This window comes from Scyliorhinus canicula, chromosome 11, assembly GCF_902713615.1.
Source record: "Scyliorhinus canicula chromosome 11, sScyCan1.1, whole genome shotgun sequence".
Taxonomy (NCBI): domain Eukaryota; kingdom Metazoa; phylum Chordata; class Chondrichthyes; order Carcharhiniformes; family Scyliorhinidae; genus Scyliorhinus; species Scyliorhinus canicula.
In genome coordinates this window covers 14,976,703-14,995,060 of record NC_052156.1, presented here as the reverse complement: position 1 = coordinate 14,995,060, position 18,358 = coordinate 14,976,703, and the positions used below count along the sequence as shown (strand labels likewise).

Here is an 18,358-nt window from a genome sequence, read left to right as displayed (position 1 = left end):
CTCCGGTTTACTCCCCACAGTCCAAAAAGATGTGCAGGTTAGGTGGATTGGCAATGATAAATTGCCCTTAGTGTCCAAAATTGCCCTTAGTGTTGGGTGGGGTTACTGGGTTATGGGGATAGGGTGGAGGTATTGATCTTGGGTAGGGTGCTCTTTTCAAGAGCCGGTGCAGGCTCGATGGGCTGAATGGCCTCTTTCTGCACTATAAATTCTATGATAATCTATGATACACTTTCCCTTTGACAGTTGCTGCTGAATGTGTTTTTGCCACCCTTCCAGCGAGTTACATAGAATTGCGCAGGACAAAAGCAGGACCTCCAGCACAAAAACAGGCCATTCAGCCCAACCTATCCATACCGTAATAAAACAGAAAGTGCTAGAAATGCTCAGCAAGACTAACAGCATCAGTGGAGAATGAAACCAAGTCAATATTTTGAGTCGAATAAAACTTCTTCAGAACGCATACCATGCCATAGTTTGTGCTGCACTCAAACCCCCTCCCTCGTGGACCTATCGGTATTACCCTCTATTGCCTTCAGCCTCATCTGCTTATCTAGCTTTCCCATCAATGCGTCTAAGCTGTTCACCTCAGCTACATCTTGTGCGAGCAGGTTCCACATTCTTATGCTCATGGGATTAGATAAAGACGATGGGAGGCAGCTTGTGTGGAGCACAAACACGGCATCGACCTATTGGGCCAAATAGCCTGATTATATACTGCAAATTCTGCAGAAAAGATCCACTGAATGCAGGGAAAGGCAGCTGCTTTAAACTTCTCAAGTGCTGCCAATAGTGGGAGAACAAGCTGATGCCATCAGATGTACTTTCAGAGTATGAAGTATCGCAATTATAATGGGTTAAGTGTGGGTCACTGAGCCTGTAGCTCTGAGTGCTATAATCTTGTGGATTTGTGCGGTGCTCAAAACAAAAGGCACAAATCGGTGTGGGTGGGAGACAGAATAAAATTAATTTGTCAATAAAAATGTTTCTTTTTATTTGATTTGAGATCTTGTTTCCTGCTGGAGTTAATAGCCTGTAGCTCAGTAGCCACATTTTAAAAAAGAATTACTGGAGACTAGCAGCAAAGCATCTTACCCTAACTGGACAATACTGGAGTAGCTGCTGCTGTGTTTGGTTATGTTGGAAATCAATCAGATAGACAGAGACCAAGACACTTCACGATGGGGAGCAGAGGGTGTTTACTATCCCATTCACCACTCCTGCCTCCTCTACACCCACCAAACAACCTCAGTCTCCTTCGTTCTGTGCAGCAAATTATAACCAGGCCTTCTGTAGTTTTAAGTGATCTATATTTGTATTGTTGAATATTAGAAATAAGGGGTAGATTTAAGTGAGTTTAATTTACTGTTTCTGCGTAAAAAAGGGTAAAACTCTAGATAGGTTCATGTTAATTAAACAGGTGTTTGCATGTATTTTAAACTGTGTCTATTGTGCTTAAAAAGTTTATGACATGAAAAGCAAACAGCTGAAAGAAACACTGATCTGTTGCTTAGCAACCAGGGGCCACTTTTCATGTTTGACAGGCCTTTTGAGTTTAGTTACAACGGATCCAAGGCAGTTGGAGCTAGGTGGTGAGAGAGAAGGCAGCCCTCTCAGCTCTGCCAGAAGGCAATGGAATAATGGGCAAGAAAACAAGTCCCAGAAACTAAACTGCTCGTTCTAGAATCCAATGAACGAAAAAGGGAAACCCAGGAAGATTGAAGTAAAAGGAGCAAAATGGAACTACAATTTGAACAAGAGCTGATAAATGCTGACCTGGTGAAGTTGGCTGGAGGGAAACCCGATATTTCAGCGTTGGTGACCTTAGTAAAGCCTGTGAAGGGATAGTGTTCTGTTGGTGCCTGGGTACCTGAGAGATTGTGAAAGCTTGAATGCACGTGGCAATTCAAGACAAAAGAATACTGAAAGGCGAATTAGAGATCCTGGAAGTGGATCTGTGTTGGAAACATCGGAGGGAAAGCATTGTTTGAAAGAAGATGCTGAGGTGCGTCTTGGGGTGGGAAGTGGAAACTCTTATCACTTGGTTTCAGAGCGGGGTGTGCCTGGCCCCTATTGGCCTGTAAGTTTACAGGGATTGTATATTTATTGAGAACGTTGTAGCATAAAACTCATTTTGTAACCTGCTTTATCCTTGTGAAGGTGTGCTGTATTATAGTCATGTGTAATAAATGTTTTTTTTCTGTTGTTAAAATCTAATTAGCAATCCTGCAACTCATTTTCTGGAGAAACAAAAGTAGACGGTATGGTCTTTTGAGCCAGGGTTCCATTCCGGGGCCTTCCTGTCCCGGAGTAACATGAACTGGGACCGTGACACTACTCCTAACCCAACCAATTGCTGTTGACCATCCCCAAGAGTCCCTGGTTGTGGCTTTTTTGCCCAGCAACCAACAAGGCTGTTGTATTGGCTGCTGGAGGGCGGAGGTTTACATCGAGGTTTACAGCCTTCGGCCCAACCTGTCCATGCTGCCCAGTTTTTTACCACTAAGCTAGTCCCAATTGCCCGCATTTGGTCAATATCCCTCTATACCCATCTTACCCATATAAATAACTGTCTAAATGATTTTTAAAAGATAAAATTGTACCCGCCTCGACTACTGCCTCTGGCAGCTCGTTCCAGATGATCACCACCCTCTGTGTGAAAAATTTGCCCCTTTTGTATCTCTCACCTTAAACCTATGCCCTCTAGTTTTACACTCCCCTACCTTTGGGAAACGATGTTCACTCTCACCTGTATCTCTCACCTTATCTATGCCCTTCATTATTTTTTAGACCTCTATAAGTTCACCCCTAAGCCTCCTACGCTCCAGGGAAAAAAGTCCCAGTCTTTCCAGTCGCTTCTTATAACTCAAACCATCAAGTTCCGGTAGCATCCAAATAAATCTTTTCTGCACTCTTTCTAGTGTAATAATATCCTTTCTCTAATAGGGTGACCCAAACTGTATACAGTATTCCAAGTGTTTTTTAAAATAATTTAGAGTGCCCAATTCATTTTTTCCAATTAAGGGGCAATTTAGTGTGGCCAATCCACCTACTTTCCGGGCAGCACGGTAGCATAGTGGTTAGCACGATTGCTTCACAGCTCCAGGGTCCCAGTTTCGATTCCCGGCTTGGGTCACTGTCTGTGCGGAGTCTGCACATCCTCCCCGTGTGTGCGTGGGTTTCCTCCGGGTGCTCCGGTTTCCTCCCACAGTCCAAAGATGTGGAGGTTAGGTGGATTGGCCATGCTAAATTGCCTTTAGTGTCCAAAATTGCCCTTAGTGTTGGGTGGGGTTACTGGGTTATGGGGATAGGGTGGAGGTGTTGACCTTGGGTAGGGTGCTCTTTCCAAGAGCCGGTGCAGACTCGATGGGCCCAGTGGCCTCCTTCTGCACTGCAAATTCTATGATTCACATCTTTGGGTTGTGGGAGTGAGACCCACACAGACACGGGGAGAATGTGCAAACTCCACACGGACAGTGACCCAGAGCTGGAATTGAACCTGGGACCTCGGTACCATGAGGCAGCAGTGCTAACTACTGCGCCAGCGTGCTGCCTCCAGTATTCCAAGTGTGGCCGTACTACTGTCTTGTACAACTTCAACTCCTGTATTCAATGTTCTGACCAATGAAATCAAGCATGCTGAATGCCTTCTTCACCACACTGTCCACCTGTGATTCCACTTTCAAGGAGCTACGAACTTGTAGTCCTAGATCTCTTTGTTCTATAACCCTCCCCCATCCTCCCTGAAAATAAAGCATCAGTGTGTCAAAAACGTAGCAGGAAAAATATTTGGGATTCTTATTAAAAGCAAATCTTGTTGGGGCCAGAAATTAACTGGTGTAAGATTTCAAATGGACTGCCACAGCAGAGAAGGGACAGAGCTCAATGACGTGTGTTTACACTGCTGCAAGCATTAGGCAGGGAAGCTGGGACACGGTTGGCATTTTGTGTGCATCGACCCACACAGCAAGCAACTGCTGGCAAGGAGAGCCTTAGGACTTGATCTCTGCTCCAACAAGCTGGTCTCCAAAGCCCAGGTGCCTTGAAGCCTATTGGCAGTCAGATCTGGGTCGCCCTGGAGGGCTTGAAGGACTGTTTTGAATTCTGCCTCTTTGTGGATAATTATTAAATCAAGATCAGCAAATGACATATATTCAAGAATGTAAAATTATGTTTTGCAGGCAGCCACTGAGATTTCATTGTTACCCTGTGTTGTCCAGGAAGGCATTATTGCCATCAACCACCATTCATGTGATGACTTAAAATGTTCTGACTTTTTTTCTCCCCTGACTTTAACTAATCATTTATTGTTGTGTTACTCTGTCCTCAGCGATGTGACATTGCCATTTTTGGGGGGGTGAAAGCTTTTGTCATTCTTAATCTGAACCAGCTTTACTGTGTTTGTTTAGTTGGAAAAAAATGTGTCACAGCTGGAGAAAATAAAAGAGGAGCTGCGTGCATCACAGGAGGATGTGCGAAATGCGGACAGAGAGATTCTGGTATGTTTGTCTTTAATGCAAATTCACCCAGTGACGTGGAGCCAATTCCTGCTCAACTGCACGTGCAATGTTTCATTTTGCCACATCTTCGTCGAGCCTTTTTTGGGGGAATGGAGAAGTCTGTATTTCTGCAACCCAAGTGTGAAAGTTGCGTTGGGTAAAATGCTGTCAGTTGGATGTGTTTCCACGTGTTTCAGGATTTCGACCTATGCGCTCTCTGATGCAATGGGTGTTAAAAATGCTCATATTGAGGTAAATTAGCACTCGAGGGGTTGAATTCACAAGACAGCTGGGCTGGAGCTGTCAGTTAGAACCCAGGTGGGATGTCTGAATCAGCCTGCTGGAGACAATGAAAGATCGTTTGACATTCTCATGACTGGAGTTCTAGCGAGTGTGAACAGCTAATTGATTTCGGCAAGGTTCATTGTCAAATTAGGCTGGTGGATTTCTCCCTCTGGTGGGTACACTTTAATTTACTTAAAGTCCAAAAGTGCAGTCAGAATTGCAGGCTGTGAGAGCAATCTAGATTCATCCAATCAAATGTCCCACTTTTGGGGAAGCATGTTTACTCTCGCGCATTAGTTAAAGACACGTTTCCTCGGCTGAACCAAGGAAACCCAATCATAACTGTTGCTGTGATTCGTTTGAACTAAACCAGCTAAAGCTGCCTCACCCCACACCGAGTGACTTCTCTGTCTGACTTCAGAGAAATTAAAGAAGTGCATGCGAAAGCCATGAATATCTATAGTCGTTTGGTAGTACGGAACTTGAGTATTATTGAAAAACGTGACATGTCAAAGCTTTTTGTTTTGCACTCATCAGAGCACTTAGCATGAATATAAGGGGGAAGAAAATTGTATCATATGAGAAGAGAATTCTGATTGGTTGGGAAGTAGACTGATGGGTAGCGGTATTGCCATGGAGAATGCAGCAGATGATGACAGTTAATTTACAAGCATTGTTTGAAATTTAAACCCGGCGCTTAACTCTGGTTGGTTAAGGCATTGCCATGGTGAATGAATCAGCAAATGGCTGTAACTTATTTTGTTTAGCTGAAACAGGTGCAATTTGTGCACATGTTCTTTCTGTCTGTAAAGAGCAGGACCCAGTGTACTAATATATGTACCTTCCAGTAGACACACACATGGCACAGTACAAGACCGACTGACAATCTTAAATTGGTTGACCACATAATTCTTAGCACACTGAGAATTACTTAGCAAATGCTGCCCAATCGTGGCATCAAATCTAATGTTGAACACTTGTATTTTGAGTTTTGCAACACGGGCTGGTTGGATGTCGTCTGGACCTTACCCATTGCAAACAGCAGCAGGGACATGCTGTTTGATACAATCAACTGCTGCCAGTATCTGGGACGTACAGCCTACATTCCTCGCATTACACTGAAATTAATTTACCACATTACTAATTTGTCTGATAGGCAGAACAGTTTTTGCCTTGGCAGCTGCATCCTGTTAGTGCCGAATCCAACCTGTGTTGCTACTGCGTTGCATAGAAGTAACGTGGAACAGCTAGCTTCACCTGTTGCTCAGTTTTGAGAAACCTTGCTTTTCCAGGGCAATATGAAGTAGACTGGGCCAAAAGTGATAGCCTTCGACCCATTCATGAATTTGTGCGATAGACAGCACAAAATGATTAGGGTAGCAATTATCCTGTAGGATGTCTTTGAAATGAAATGAAATGAAAATCGCTTATTGTCACGAGTAGGCTTCAAATGAAGTTACTGTGAAAAGTCCCTAGTCGCCACATTCCGGCGCCTGTTCGGGGAGACTGTTACGGGAATCGAACCGTGCTGCTGGCCTGCTTGGTCTGCCTTCAAAGCCAGCGATTATCTCACCTGTCTGGTGAGCAAATGGCTTGGGCCTTATTTATGAGATTGCCAGTAAGGTCGATCTTATAACGTGTGGAACTGTAAGAATCCCAATGCGTATATTGACCAGTGAAGGTAGGTTTGGGGTAGACAGCAGTAGAGATCCCCTGGCAAATTCACAACTAGCACATCAAGGAGAGTTTATTTGATTGCTGTCTCAAGTGAATTTGAGCGCAGGATGGAGCCTATTAATACGTGCAAGGTAATTATTACATACTGCTCCAGATTTAAATGTAGCAAACCTATCATCCACTTATCAGAAATCTGCAAGGGGTAGGAGGTTGGGTGTCATTCCATTAAGGAAATGTTTTTCAAGGAACCCAACAAAGTTGTTTGCAAGAGCTGGGCCCATCCCATGGTAGCACCACCTATTTGGGCAGGCATGCTGTCGTTAAAACTGAACTCAACTGGCCGAATTGCTGAGTTCATCAGCTCAAGTGAATACTGATTCGTGTGGCCGGTGTGGATTGCCATGATATAATGCTGCAGTTCAGATATTTGTGGCTTCCTTAAGTGGAACACTGGTGAAGAAACCAGCAATGTCAAATGCAATGTCTCTTATTCAGCAATACAGGAATTATCTGGTTTAGGTCACTAAGAGCGAACGTTGTTCCACCTCCCTCACTGGTTACACTATCACACATATTACACATTCACCATCAACTGTCGCAAAATTATCACTTCTCGGCCTTTTGGCTAAGGTCAGGCATCAGATCAAGCCCAGGATGAGGGGCGACGCCTTTTCTTGTCAGCTTGGATCTTGTCTGTCTCTCTTGTGTTAGACCACGAATTGGTTTCAATTTGAACTTGAATTGGAGCAAGCAAAAAGATCTATTAAGGGTTTGCCCTGTCCACTCTGCACATTGGCTTTGTAGAAGGATGGGATTAAAAAATTATATTTTAACTAAATAAATAGACTCATTAAGATGCTCCAACCGGTTACAGGAGTGATTGAACCTAAACTTACAACAGCCCATTGAGGTCTACCGCTCATTGCAGGTCAGGGCAAGAGTGAAATTGGTTTGTGCAATGTCACAAAGTTGTGTAAAAATCAGACTTGGTCACTAAAAGTCTTCATTTGTAGGTACAAAATATGAAACAAAGTGGTTTGAGGCCACGGTTGAAGACGAGATCACAGACCTTGCCTTGAAGCTATGCTTCGAATGTTAGCCTGTATTTGTATGGCATTCCTTCATTCGCTGTTTGAATGTTATTTGGGAGGCGTTTGGCTGGAGGGCTGGTTTGTGACGCAGAGCGTCGTCAACAGCGCAGATTCAATTCCCGAACTGGTTGAGGGTATATGAAGGGCCTTCTCAACCGTGCCCCTTGCCAGAGTTGGTGAACCTCGGGTTAAATCACCGCTAGTCAGATCTCTCTCAAAAGTGGGGCGTGGCTATGGTCCTCAAGGACTCTGGTGACTTTCATTTTCTTTCATTTCATTTGAACATCCATGAACCCATTTAAAATAAACCGCGCAATCATCTCCGGCTGACAAAACTGGGTCGAGAGGAGGAAATAGCATATTGCTATTTGCTTAGAGAAAATATACCTTGCCTGTGGTGCCCAGTGACTTCATAAAGGATGTGTTGCTCTGTCCCAAATCACCTTTTCCTTACATTTCTGTTTTTCTCTCTCCTCCCCACATGTTTTACATTGGCAGGGTGCAGAGGGCATGGGCCTTTTTGCTACAAGTATTGTTTTTGGACATAGACATGCTCTGTATCACGGTGCGCATCACTAATGATAAAGAGCGCCAGGATTTCCTAACTCTTCAGCACCCGTCTTCCTCCCGTCCCCCCAACGCCCCAACCAACTTCGGTAGTTTCTTTCCTTGGTTCCCACCCTTAAGATTCATCCTCCGCCCGTCCTCTCTCTCCCTTCCACCTCCTGCAGAAGCAGACATCTGAGCTTACCAGCCCTGATAAATGTATTAAATATTGGTTTTGCAGAACCTAAAGAAGAAGGTGGAATTCCTCCAAAAGTCCCTCAGTACGCCGAATCGCACCAATGAGGCAATCAGCCGCTTAATCTTTGAGAGGTGGGAGAACTAACTTGGTCTGTTTCAGATGGTTGTTGCTTTTATTTCTAAATATTCAAGAAATCTGGTGATTTTAAGATGTGCTTCTCCCCGCTCTCTTGTGCCCACCCTGTACCACGCACCATCCAGGGGCTGGCAATGCAAATGTACTGTTCCTCCCTCTGCTGCCCTCATTCCTGTGGGGAAATCATCTGACCTCTTCGATTTGCCTTTGTGACACTCCAGACTTTGGAATATACTTGTAATTATATAATGCTTTATATTTCAACGCCCTTCAAATAGTGAAATGCTTCAAATGCCGTGATTTCTGTGGAATATTTTTAGTAGAATTGGTAAGACTAGTTTGATGTTGGTTTCACAAATGCTGTTGGTGCATCGCTGTACCGCTGCCAATTAAATGCGGAAATGTTCCTGTGCTTCCAGCCCCGCACCTGTGGATTTGCAATATCCTAAACTGCACAAGCCGACCACTGGGGATGATATCGATCTGTCTCTGACTTACGACTTTGACACTCCAGATCATACGCCTCTGACATCTGTCAGTGCTGCATCCAAGAAAATAAAGCTCGACACAGCGGGGTAAGTGCAGGAGCTCATTAATAGCCAAATGACCCCGACTCCTCCCCCTCTGGGTACAATGCCCTAAGACAGCATTGGCGATCATGGAATTCCTTTTGGATTGATTCTTTTTTTTTTGGATTGATTCATGATTGAGCTTGGCAAAATGCTGGGTGGTTTGTCGCTGTTTTATGCAGTGTGGCCATTATTTACCACCTGCCGTCAGATGTATCGGAAGGATTTGCAGGTTGACAATTAACCTGGTTGGCCACGCTCTGGATACAGCTTCTGTGGTCATCGAGTTCTGAGGGAGGACTTGAACCCCGAGCTTCTGGCACTACCCACTGCACCGGAGTGTGGCGACGAGGGGATTTTCACAGTAACTTCATTGCAGTGTTAATGCAAGCTTACCTGTGGCACGAATAGAAAGACTGTCTCCTCCCAGCCAGATGAGTCAAAATATCTACTGGGAGTAGATATTAACATGGATCTAATCAGGATTCACACTACATTCATCAAGAAAATACATTTTGACCTGTGCAACTCACATTGTTCCAGACATACAGATTTATTAGCTACCATAAGGACAGCAATTCAATTTACTTTTGAATCTGTCAATCTAGGAAACCTCTATTTGTGTCTCTATCCACGAGTAACTTTGATCAATGGACCATACTGATCCAGGACCTTTTGGTCCTCATGGTTGTGAAAGCAAAGCAGACAAGATTGTACGCCGCCCTAAACGGTCCACACTGAACTTGACAGCTGTGTTAGCTCCATGACTTCAAGCGAGGAGAGACCAAAACGACCTTCATTATTGTCACAAACTAATTGTCTGTTGTCCTTTTTCTCCACCTCCTTGCAACCTGCCCCCGCCCACTCCACTTTCCCAGGTTATCCAGGCTAAATCGGCCTTCCAAATCACTGGACAAGTCAAAGGTGAGCATTTATTTCTAATCTCTGCAGATCCAGTTATTCCACTGCTGGAACTGAAGATCAAATTTGCTAAGTTATCTGAGAAATAAGCAGTAATTACAATGTAATCTAATCGGGTGCACAGGCATATGTCAAGGTTAATTGAAACTTTCAGGCTTGTTTAGTCATGGGATTCAGAACGGTCTGGAAACCACAGAAGCAAAATTATAGGCATGTTAACCACCAACCTTGCGATCCCTGGAGGTTTGTACAGCATCGTTTTTAATGTAAATGATTTATTCTGATTTTGCTTTTGTTGCCAGTTGTAAATGCAATGTGACCTATTGGTGCCTTTTTGCTGATTCAGGGAAATCACAATTGGTTATTAGTATCAGCAACGTAATTGCTACCCAGTTACCAATAAATCTGCAATGACCGGGAAATTCCATTTCGAAACATTAGCCAGGAAGATACACCAACAGAGCCACAAAGTTTTGAATATAACAGGACATGGACTCGGGGCTGAATAGCCTCTTTCCATAATGACCCTGAATGACCTTCTTCAGTTCCCCTGAATCTTAGCACAACACCACCTCGATGCGAGCACTTGTTGGAGAATCATTGCTTCAGAGTTGTTGGCCTGTCATTGACCTGTGTCACTGCCCAATGACACTCCAAGCGGGGACCACAAGGTGGTAGGTATCCTGCACTAGTATCCTCACTGATAGTCTTTCTACAGCTTATATATACCTAGAGATCTTTAAATTCTGAATTGCCCAATGCTCACCAATAAATTGCCAGATTTTCCCGGCTATGGATCAGTTTTTGGAAAAACACAATTTCCACCAATATTGACCTAGAAGCCGATCAACTCTACCTCATCGTGGTCAGTTCTGAGCTGTGCATGCATTCCATTGGTCATGTCGCATGTACATTATTTATCTCACTGAAACCTACAAACCTCTGACGGGGAGACACAGATTTGTTTCCACTGCTCAGGGAATCTAAAGCACAAGGTCACAGTCTCAGGATAAGGGGCCAATCATCTAGGACTGAGATGAGGAGAAATTGCTTCACTTGAAAGGTTGCAAATCTTTGGAATTGCCCACCCCAGAGGGTTGTGGATGCTCCACCGTTTAATACACTTAAGGCTGGGATTGACAGATTTTTGGTCTCAGGGATATGGGGAGTGGGCAGGAAAATGGAGTTGAAGCCCAAGATTAGCCAGGGTCATGTTAAATGACAGAGCAGGCTCACCGGGCCATGTGGTCTTCTCCTACTCCTATATCTTGTGTTCTTGTAAGGATGTATGCATGTGCTATGTGCAATGGCCTCAATCGTCCAAGAGGCATGCACCCAGAGGCCTCCTATTCACTGCCAAATTCTGAAAGGTAACACGTGGTGCTAAAAAGATGATGAATGCAGCATTCAAAGAGATGTTGAGACAGAATTTACTAGGCTTACACACTTAATGGGTGACGACGTCCTGAATACCAATCACCTATGCATCCGCTTGATGTGCACCTTTTAACACAGTGGGCAGCACAGTGGATGGCACTGTAGCTTCACAATTCCAGGGTCCCAGGTTTGATTCCCGGCTTGGGTCACTGTCTGTGCGGAGTCTGCGCATTCTCCCCGTGTCTGTGTGGGTTTCTCCGGGTGCTCCGGTTTCCTCCCACGATGTTTCGGCACAACATCGAGGGCCGAAGGGCCTGTTCTGTGCTGTACTGTTCTATGTTCTAAGACCCGAAAGATGTGCTGTTAGGTAATTTGAACATTCTGAATTCTCTCTCCGTGTACCCGAACAGTGGAACGTGGCAACTAGGGGCGTTTCACAGTAACTTCATTGCAGTGTTAATGTAAGCCTACTTGTGACAATAAGGATTATTAGAAGCAAATTAAGAGCAATTGTGGTTTATAACGGACATGGAGCGAAACAGGAAATTAAGATTGATATTGAGATGTTCCCGTACCAGCCTCCCCGGACAGGCGCCGGAATGTGGCGACTAGGGGCTTTTCACAGTAACTTCATTGAAGCCTACTCGTGACAATAAGCGATTTTCATTTCATTTCAGATGTTTGCCTATTAATAGCCACTGTCTTATGAAAATAAGATAAGCAATAAGGCAAAATATACAAATTGAAGTACATCTGAAGAGCTTTGATGACTGTAGCAGTGTTATTAAGATGGATACTGTGTGTCGAACAGTTACTATATGAAATAATTGCCGCTAATGTAATTTTAAATATTTGACACTGGTTGTAACATGCTGCTCTAGCAATCACGATTGCTGCCTTTTCACAAATACTGTACAACTAACCAAACTCTGGCATGTAGGAATGTTGAAATATAACCATTTGTTACAAAGGAGATTATCATCGACTTCAGGAAGCGTAGTGGAGAGCATGCCCCTGTCTACATCAATGGGAACGAAGTAGAAAGGGTCGAGAGCTTCAAGTTTTTAGGTGTCCAGATCACCAACAACCTGTCCTGGTCCCCCCCATGCCGACACTATAGTTAAGAAAGTCCACCAACGACGCTACTTTCTCAGAAGACTAAGGAAATTTGGCATGTAACCTACGACTCTCACCATAGAAAGCATTCTTTTTGGTTGTATCACAGCTTGGTATGGAGCCTGCTCTGCCCAAGACCGCAGAAAACTACAAAAGGTTGTGAATGTAGCCCAGTCCATCACGCAAACCAGCCTCCCATCCATTGACTCTCAATTCCCGCTGCTCGGAAAGTTGCCAGCATAATTAAGGACCCCACGCACCCCGGACATACCCTCTTCCACCTCCTTCCGTCAGGAAAAAGGATACCAAAGTTTGAGGTCACGTACCAACCGACTCAAGAACAGCTTCTTCCCTACTGCCATCAGACTTTTGAATGGATCTACCTCGTATTAAGTTGATAGTTTCTCTACACCTTGCTATAGCTAACATTATATTCTGCAGTCTCTCCTTCCTTCCCTATGTACGGTATGCATTGTTTGTACAGCATGCAAGAAACAATGCTTTTCACGGTATACTAATACACGTGACAATAATAAATCAAATCAAATTTGTGTCCAATTTACTTTCAATTGGCTATGTGGTGTGATCCTGGCAAGACCCCATTTATCCTTCATCTCTTGTTGCCCTGAAAAGGCAGTGGTTGGACCAAAAATTGAAATCAATGAAAAACATTTTTTGGGCATTACAAGTTTTGGATGCAGTGTTTTGTAGGTTTTCACGGTGAGAGCGGTCATGTTGTTTGTATAAACTGGTTTTGTTACACTACAATTGAAATGTGTAACATCCAATTGTTGTTCCACTGCAAGGACAACATTAATGGCAATTGGAAGCAACATAATTCTCTGTCTTGGGACCATGTGCGTGGTGCAAATTGTCAGTTACAGAGCCATCTCGGGTGTGAGTTTCCTACTAAAATAAACGCAAAATGCTGGAGATCTGAACTAAAAACACAGTGCTGGATAAACTGAACAGGTCTGGCAGCATCTGTAGGGGACGAGATCAAGTTAATGTTTCGAGTCCATATGACTCTTTTCCAGAACTCTTTTTAATTTATATTAGTTTCACACTTCAGGTAGTGTGAATTGGTACCTTACTCTATATGTGATGGGTAGAGCCTTACTGGTGTAACCTTCTCCTCTCTCAGTCGTGATTTGAAGGGCTTTTAACAGTAACTTTGTTGCAGTGTTAATGTAAGCCTACTTGTAACACTAATAAAGATTATTATTATTGTTAATAATAATAATTAATTGTTAATTTGCACGTTCTCCCCGTGTGTGCGTGGATTTCCTCCGGGTGCTCCGGTTTCCTCCCACAGTCCAAAGATGTGCAGGTTAGGTGGATTGGCTGTGCTAAATTGCCCTTAGCATCCAAAATTGCCCTTAGTGTTGGGTGGGGCTACTGGGTTATGAGGATAGGGTGGGGTTGTGGGCTTGGGGAGGGTGCTCTTTCCAAGAGCCGGTGCAGACTCGATGGGCCAAATGGCCTCCTTCTGCACTGCTAATTCTAGGAAATTTTCTTCCCTTTAATTTCCTTATTTGTCTTCTGTCTGCTTGAGGAGGGACCTTTCTTTTCATGGGAAGTGGGCGTCACTGGCAAGACCAGCATTTTGTTGCACGCCCCTAATTGCCCTTGAACTGAGTAGTTTAGGCTATTTCAGATGGCCGTTAAGAGCCAGCCACATTGCTGTGGGTCTGGAGTCACGTGTAGGCCGGACCGGGAAAGGGCGGCAACTTTCCCTCCCTAAAGGACATTAGTGAACCAGATGGGTTTTTACAACAATCAATGATAATTTCACGGTACAATACTGGTTCCCTGTTCCTCCACCCCCCCCCCCCCCCCCCCCCCCCCCTCTCAAAAATAGTATGTGTGGAAACTCTCCAAATCTGTACCAAAGTTGTACTCTGTCTCTCAGTGAGGACAGCTGAGGTATGGTTCTTGGCTCAGAAACTATGTACACACAAATGCACTTATATCTATAAAGATATTCCTTATTTAACTTTTAATATAGTTATCTGTTAGGATTTGTATTGTGAGGAATTGTTGCCTCTCTCTGATGGTCTTCACTATGTGTACACCCCAATGTTAGACAGAAGGTTTAGTACGGTCAGATACGCTCCTCTGATGAATTGTATCAAGGCAGACCTATCCCCTCCCCTTTGAGCTTTGACAAAGAGTCACCCAGCTCCCTTCTCTCTCCACAGATGCTGTCAGACCTGCTGAGATTGTTCAGTATTTTCTGCCTTTGTTTCAGATTCCAGCATCCGCAGTAATTTGCTCCTATCCTCTCCCCAACCTTTTGAAACTAGTGACTTGTATTTTCAAGTAAATAGATGCATGCGTTGAAGTTATATTACTCAACATGCTCTCAATGTATGTAGAAACAATACGTACGAAACTAACATTCATAAGGATGCTGGATAAACGTGTGAAAGATTTAGTTCAGATTTGAAAACTCCCCTTTTACTGAACATGAGGTAGTTTTGTCGCTGTGATTGGATTTGCCGGGTTAAGAGCTGGCAGCAGTAGAGGATTTGTACGATATAAAAACAAAATACTTGGGATGCGGGAAATCTGAAATGAAAACAGAGAATGATGGAAAAATTCAGCAGATGTGGCAACATCTGTGTGGAGAGAAACAGTTAAATTTCATGAGGATGTAACCTTTCATATAGTCAGCGAGTCACAGGCTCACAACGTTAACTCAATTTCTCTCTCCACAGGGGCTGTCAGGCCTGCTGAGATTTTCTAGCATTTTGTGTTGGTAATGAGAAGGTGATCAGATCCTTGTTTCATTTCACCTGGAGCAAACGTTTGAGATCTGAATTGCAGTAACCTTAGCAAAAACTTTGCTTTATCTTTAAGAAAACGAACAAAGATGAAGATAATAGACTCCCGGCATTCCTCAAAAATTCCATGTTATTCCAAAAGAAACCATATGGGAGCTTCATGGATCCACACACAGGCCAAGGATCAGTAAGTAAAGCCAATTTCCTGTTTCTGTCAGAAGGGAGCACTTATTTTTTTTCATATAAATTTAGAGTGCAAAATTAATTTTTTCCAATTAAAGGGCAATTTAGCGCGGCCAATCCACCTAGCCTGCACATCTTTTGGGTTGTGGGGTCGAAACCCACGCAAACAAGGGGAGAATGTGCAAACTCCACACGGACAGTGACCCAGAGCGGGTATTCGAACCCGGGTCCTCAGCACCATAGGCTGCAGTGCTGACCACTGCGCCACGTGCCGCCCTGAAGGGATCACTTATCATAATAAAATCAAAATACTACGGATGCTGGAAGTTAGAAAGGAAAACAGATAATGCTGGAATAGTTCAGCTCTGGCAGCTTTAGAGAAAGAGACAGTTTCTCTCTACAGTGGCACGGTAGCACACTGGTTAGCACTGTTGCTTCACAGCGCCAGAGGTCCGGGTTCAATTCCCGGCTTGGGTCACTGTCTGTGCAGAGTCTGCACGTTCTCCCCGTGACTGCGTGGGTTTCCTCCGGGTGCTCCGGTTTCCTCCCGCAAGTCCCAAAAGACGTGCTGTTAGGTAATTTGGACTTTCTGAATTCTCCCCCCCGTGTACCTGAACAGGTGCCGGAATGTGGCAACTAGGGGCGTTTCACAGCAACTTCATTGCAGTGTTAATGTAAGCCGACTTGTGACACTACTAAAGATTATTATTACTGTTAATGTTTTGAGTCCAATATGACACAGCTTAGAACACTTGAGGATGTTCTGAAGAAGTCATGTTGGACTCGAAACGTTGATTCTTATTTATCATCCTCAGTATGCTTCTTTCCTATGCAGAGGTCCTGTGGGGACTGATCTGAGCCTCGCTTCCGCTTGGTCTGATGGGAAAAGTGTGTCTTTATTTTGATGTACTATTGTTAAAGTTAACCATTTCAGTTTGGACTTTGGCCTAAAATGGTTCATTAGGTATTGAAGGATGTGGAGTTTAAACCATTATCCTATATGCAAAATTACTACTTGACATTATTTTTTTTGTTGTTCATGGGACATTGGCGTAGCTAGCTGGGCTAACATTTATTGCCCATCCCTAATTGCCCTTGATGGGGCAGTTAAGAGTCGACCACATTGCAGTGGATCTGGTGTCACATGTAGGTAAGGACGGCAGATTTCCTTCCCCAAAGGACATTAGTGAACCATATGGGTTTTACGACAATCAACAATGGTTTCATGGTCATCATTAGACTTTTAGTTCCAGATTTATTTACATGTTTTTAAAAGTTGAATTCAAATTTCACCATCTGCAATGGTGGGATTTGAACCTGGGCACCAAGAGCATGAGACTGGGTCTCTGGTTTACTAGTCCAGTGACGACAACACTTTGCCTCCCCTAAATCGTCATACCGTGATTTTCCTTAAGCCAGTAAAGATTTAAGCAGGAGAATTCATGACAAAAAGTAAAAAACCTAGCAAGACAGCAACAACAGCAGCAGGGGGCAGAGTTAGCAAAAGATAGGGAGGTCTGCATTAACCACCCATGTGCTTCTGAATTTAACTTTTGATTAACCCCCACCTCTGAAATAAGTCTCGCACTTTTTGAAATCCCAAAGTATCTTGAATTCTCCTGCTTAAATCTCTACTTGTTTCTTTTTTCTCCTGTGCGCAGGAAGTTGCATTGATCATCTCCAAAGGGCCAGACACCTCAATTTGAATTAGATGTTATAAAGAGAGATATTTGTATGTTTCTTAGCGTCTCTTAGTTCCATCCTTTACCTTACATTTGACTCAGACATTGTTGAACAGAAACAGACTGAGAATATGGGTGTTTGTTCTGACTGGTCTCTTTATTAGGTGTAACACTGGCCCAAAGTGGCCCATATTTTGCAGCTAGTGGCAAAGAAAAGGCAGTTGCTGTTCTTTACGTTTACACGTGCTCACAGAATCTCTGTAGGCTTTGCACTGCGATTTGGGATTATCGCACTGACAGTGCCCCCTCTGCAAGGGATCTGGAATCTGTGCGATGAGGGCATCCACTAGGTGTTTCTGTTTAACCAATCAGATTGAAAAATCCTTAAGAGAGATGTGGAGTCCAAACCTGGAAGTGTCAATCAGAATATTTGAATCAATGTAAACTCACAAACAGAAAGCAAAATAGAGAGGAGAAGAAAGTTGGGATTGAGAGGAGAAAGAAAAAGTGAAAAATTACCTTTCTGTAAAATTACCAAGAATAATTAAAATCTACAAGAATCCTGAAAGTGCATTTGCCAATTTCTGAAATAAGACACATGCTACTGAAGTTTTCCGTCTTACACTGATCAGGGCCGATGCAAGAAGACCAAATTTAAAAGGAACAACAATTTATACTGCATGAGAAAAAGCTGCTGATTGGGTGACAAGTGGATTTTGGTTGAGGTGTTATCGTGGGGAATGAACCAGGGAACGGTTTCACGCCATGCGTTTCTTAAATTGAAACGGTGCAATTCCTGGACATGTTCTTTCTGCTTGCAGAGGACAGGGCCTTGCATGTGAATGTATGTAGCTTCTAGCAAGCATAAGCGAGTCGCATTGCGAGTCTGAATAATCTTAAATTGGTTGTTCGTGTAATTCTTTGTACACAAAGAATTCCTTTGGATTGTTTGGTATCCTCCTTTATTCAACAATTGCCAATTTTGACACAGCAAGCTCCCACAAACGGCAATTAAATAAGTGACCAGGTCTTCTCTTTAGGTGCTGGTTGATTAAGAAATATTGGCCAAGAGGTGAGCGAGAATTCCAGTGCTCTTCAAAATAGTGCCGGGGTGGGGATCTTTTATGTCCATGTGAGGGAGCAGACGGTGCCTTTAATTGATATCTCACCCAAACGGCAGCACAACCGACAGTCAAGCATCCCCTCAGTGCTACACTGAAGTGTCAGCTACGTCTCTGGGATTTCTCTTTTTTTCAACAATATTCAAGTTTTTTTACAATCAAGGTCTATTT

General features: G+C 43.7%; 1 protein-coding gene across 1 annotated transcript in view; it reads left to right on the top strand.

The window, feature by feature from the left end:
- The window catches only part of LOC119973638 (TRAF-interacting protein), a gene marked incomplete at its 5' end in the record, with an annotated part of 38,232 nt that overhangs the window by 16,331 nt on the left and 3,543 nt on the right, over nucleotides 1–18,358 (top strand). Inside the window, 5 exons of the mRNA XM_038812019.1 lie at nucleotides 4,410–4,499; nucleotides 8,340–8,428; nucleotides 8,852–9,007; nucleotides 9,880–9,925; nucleotides 15,278–15,388. Coding sequence (XP_038667947.1) covers nucleotides 4,410–4,499; nucleotides 8,340–8,428; nucleotides 8,852–9,007; nucleotides 9,880–9,925; nucleotides 15,278–15,388 — 492 coding nt within the window. The remainder of the gene's footprint in view (nucleotides 1–4,409; nucleotides 4,500–8,339; nucleotides 8,429–8,851; nucleotides 9,008–9,879; nucleotides 9,926–15,277; nucleotides 15,389–18,358) is intronic.